General features: G+C 39.2%; 1 protein-coding gene across 1 annotated transcript; it reads left to right on the plus strand.

Moving 5' to 3' along the window:
• Positions 1–404: 404 nt before the first annotated feature.
• On the plus strand, positions 405–1,259 carry LOC128036023 (uncharacterized). The gene has a single exon (XM_052626521.1). The coding sequence runs from the start codon at positions 405–407 to the stop codon at positions 1,257–1,259; it is 855 nt and encodes a 284-aa protein (XP_052482481.1).
• The last annotated feature ends 1,811 nt before the right edge of the window (positions 1,260–3,070 follow it).

The raw sequence follows: 3,070 nt of genomic DNA on the forward strand, positions 1-3,070 counted from the left end.
AAATTTGGAGGTGGAGGAAAATGGGAGATTACAAATTAACGTGAAAGAGGAGATGCTGAAAAATCAAGTGGATGACGGCACAGTAATGACTGATGCTAATATGGTGGATAATAGGAGCATCTCTATAATAAATTCTAATTCAGGAAAAAAAATGAGTTGGAAAAGAATTGGCCCAGGTCAAAGGGGAAGTCTACGAGTGGATGAAGGTGGTTTAAAAAAGAGGAAAGTTACGGAAGGAAGAGTGGAGTCTCTTAATGCAGAAGATGAATATGATAATAGCACGAAACGGCAGAAAAGGACCTGGAAGAATCGTTAACAGAAACGATGAGTAATATTTTGGTTGAGAACGAAGTTCAATTGCTTATGGGATCGGCGGCTGCCAAGAGACAAGCCGACCGAACGCAATGAAAAGCATCAGTTGGAATGTTTGTGGATTGGGGAGTCCACGAATAGTTAAAAGGCTGCGACATTTCTTAAGGCAACATAATCCCCAAATGGTCTTCTTAATGGAGACGAAAATTAACAAGCAATGTATGGAAAAAGTCAGGAGAAGTTGTGGGTTTCTAAATGGTATTGAGGTTGCTGCGGAGGGTTCTAGAGATGGACTATGTTTAGCTTGGAAAGGAGATATTTTAGTCACACTGAGAAGTTTTTCCAGAAGTCATATTGATGTTATGGTGAATGAAGAGGTTGATAATGTAGAGTGGAGATTCACAGGATTCTATGGATCCCCTTATGTTAAAGATAAGGAGGAGTCTTGGAACCTTTTACGAAAATTGGGACAGAATCAGGAACACCCGTGGCTTGTAACTGGGGATTTCAACGAAATTATGTATTCTTTCGAGAAGAAAGGAGGGCTTCTAACAGAAGAAAGAAGAATGAAGGCTTTCAGAAAGACCCTTGAGGAATGTCAATTAGAAGATCTGGGGTATACAGGGGCTTGGTTCACATGGAAAAGAGGGAATCTGCCTGAAACAAACATCAGAGAAAGATTGGATAGAGGTGTTGCAAACGACAAATGGAGAAACCTTTTCCTAAATGGTAACATTCAACACTTAATTCACTCGATCTCTGATCACTGTCCAATTTTACTCAATACAAGAAATGGTACTGATTATGTGGGGAGGCAAAGGTTCAAGTTTGAGGCATGGTGGATTATGGAAGAGTCTTTAGAAGGAAAAATTAAATCATCTTGGGAGACACCAGCTGATTCTTTAATGGAGAAAATGGAAATGCTTCAATCGAATTTAATGGTATGAGTAGAACAAATTAGGAAAAGCCGTGAAGGGTTAAAGAAAAGGCTAAAAAAGAATCTAGAGATGTTGTTTGAGGAAGAAAACAATGATGATGTGTTGGCAAAGATTATTGATACGAAGGCGCATCTAAATTTAGAAATTGACAAAGATGAGAGGTATTGGGAGCAGAGGGCAAGAGCAAACTGGCTTAAAGTTGGGGATAAGAATACAAGTTTTTTTCATAAGTATGCTTCGGCTCGTCGGAAAAGAAACAATATTTCGAGGCTTGAATTAGGGGGTGGAGGAGAGGTGGCTGAGGAGGATAGGATCGGTGAGGTCACAAGACATTTTTCGAGAACTGTTTACATCAAAAGGGGTTGGAGATTTATCTCATCTCTTAACAGGTATCGAAGGAAAAATCACGTCAGACATGAACACAGGTTTAACGGATAAATTCACGGTAGAAGAAGTGTTTTCAGCCTTGAGAGGAATGGGGCCTACGAAAGCGCCAGGGCCTGATGGATTTCCAGCACTTTTCTTTTAGCAATACTGGCATATTGTAGGGGAAGAAGTCATCAGTTTTTACCTTGACTGTTTAAACAGGGGTAAAACTCTTGGCCCCTTCAACTCTACTGAAATTATATTGATTCCAAAAACCCAGAATTCCAAAAAATTTAGCAAATTTCAGACCAATTAGTTTATGCACAGTTATATATAAACTAATTGCAAATCGACTTCAGAGGGTTATTGGGCAGTGTATTGATGTGGTGCAAAGTGCTTTCGTCTCAGGTAGATTAATTTCTGATAATATTTTAATAGCTTATGAACTCTTTCATACCTTTAGACGGAAACGTACAGGTAAGAAAGGTTTTATGGCAGTTAAGCCAAAGCTTATGACAGAGTTGAGTGGAGGGTTCTTAGAGAGGTGATGCTGAAAATGAGCTTTGCTGTTGAATGGGTTGATTTAATTATGAAATGTATTTCTTCTACATCTTTCGCAGTCAACATTAATGGGAAAATAGGGGAAATTTTCCAATCTTCCAGAGGGTTGCGCCAGGGGGACCCCCTCAGTCCATTCCTTTTCTTAATATGCAGTGAGGGGCTTTCGGCAGTAATGAGATTGTCATTAAAAGAGGGTAAGTTGAAAGGGGTAAGAGCAAGTAGGAAAGGTCCAGGGATATCACATTTGCTATTCGCGGATGATTGTATTCTGTTCACTGAAGCTACCACAAAGGGAATGAGAGTGCTAAAAGGAGTTCTGAATGAATACGAAGACTGCTCTGGTCAGTGCGTTAATTTTGAAAAATCTACGGGTTTTTTCAGCTCAAATACAGCAGATGAAACAAGAGGTGAAATTTTAGGCAGTTTAGGGTTAAGAGGGTCAACAGATATGGAAAAGTATTTAGGTCTCCCTAATATGATTGGAAGATGTAAAAAGGAGTCCTTTCAATATTTGAAGGATAAGGTTAATTCCAGAATCAGAGATTGGAGCATTAGATGGCTTTCACAAGGAGGAAAGGAAGTTTTTATTAAATCAATTTTACAGGCCATTCCGACTTATGCTATGTCATGTTTTCTTCTTCCTAACTCTTTATGTGGAGATTTGGAAAAAATCTTTGCTAATTTCTGGTGGCAAAAGAAGCAATGGCAGAAAGGGATCCATTGGTGCAAATAGGAGCATATGTGTAGAGGCAAAGAAGAAGGGGGGTTAGGCTTCAGGAGTTTGGCCAAGTTTAATATCTCTCTACTTGCTAAACAAGGTTGGAGAATACTCACCAATCCAAGCTCATTGGTCTCACAAGTTTTAAAAGCAAAATATTTTCCAGAAACTAATT

Source organism: Gossypium raimondii, chromosome 13 (assembly GCF_025698545.1).
Source record: "Gossypium raimondii isolate GPD5lz chromosome 13, ASM2569854v1, whole genome shotgun sequence".
Lineage (NCBI taxonomy): Eukaryota > Viridiplantae > Streptophyta > Magnoliopsida > Malvales > Malvaceae > Gossypium > Gossypium raimondii.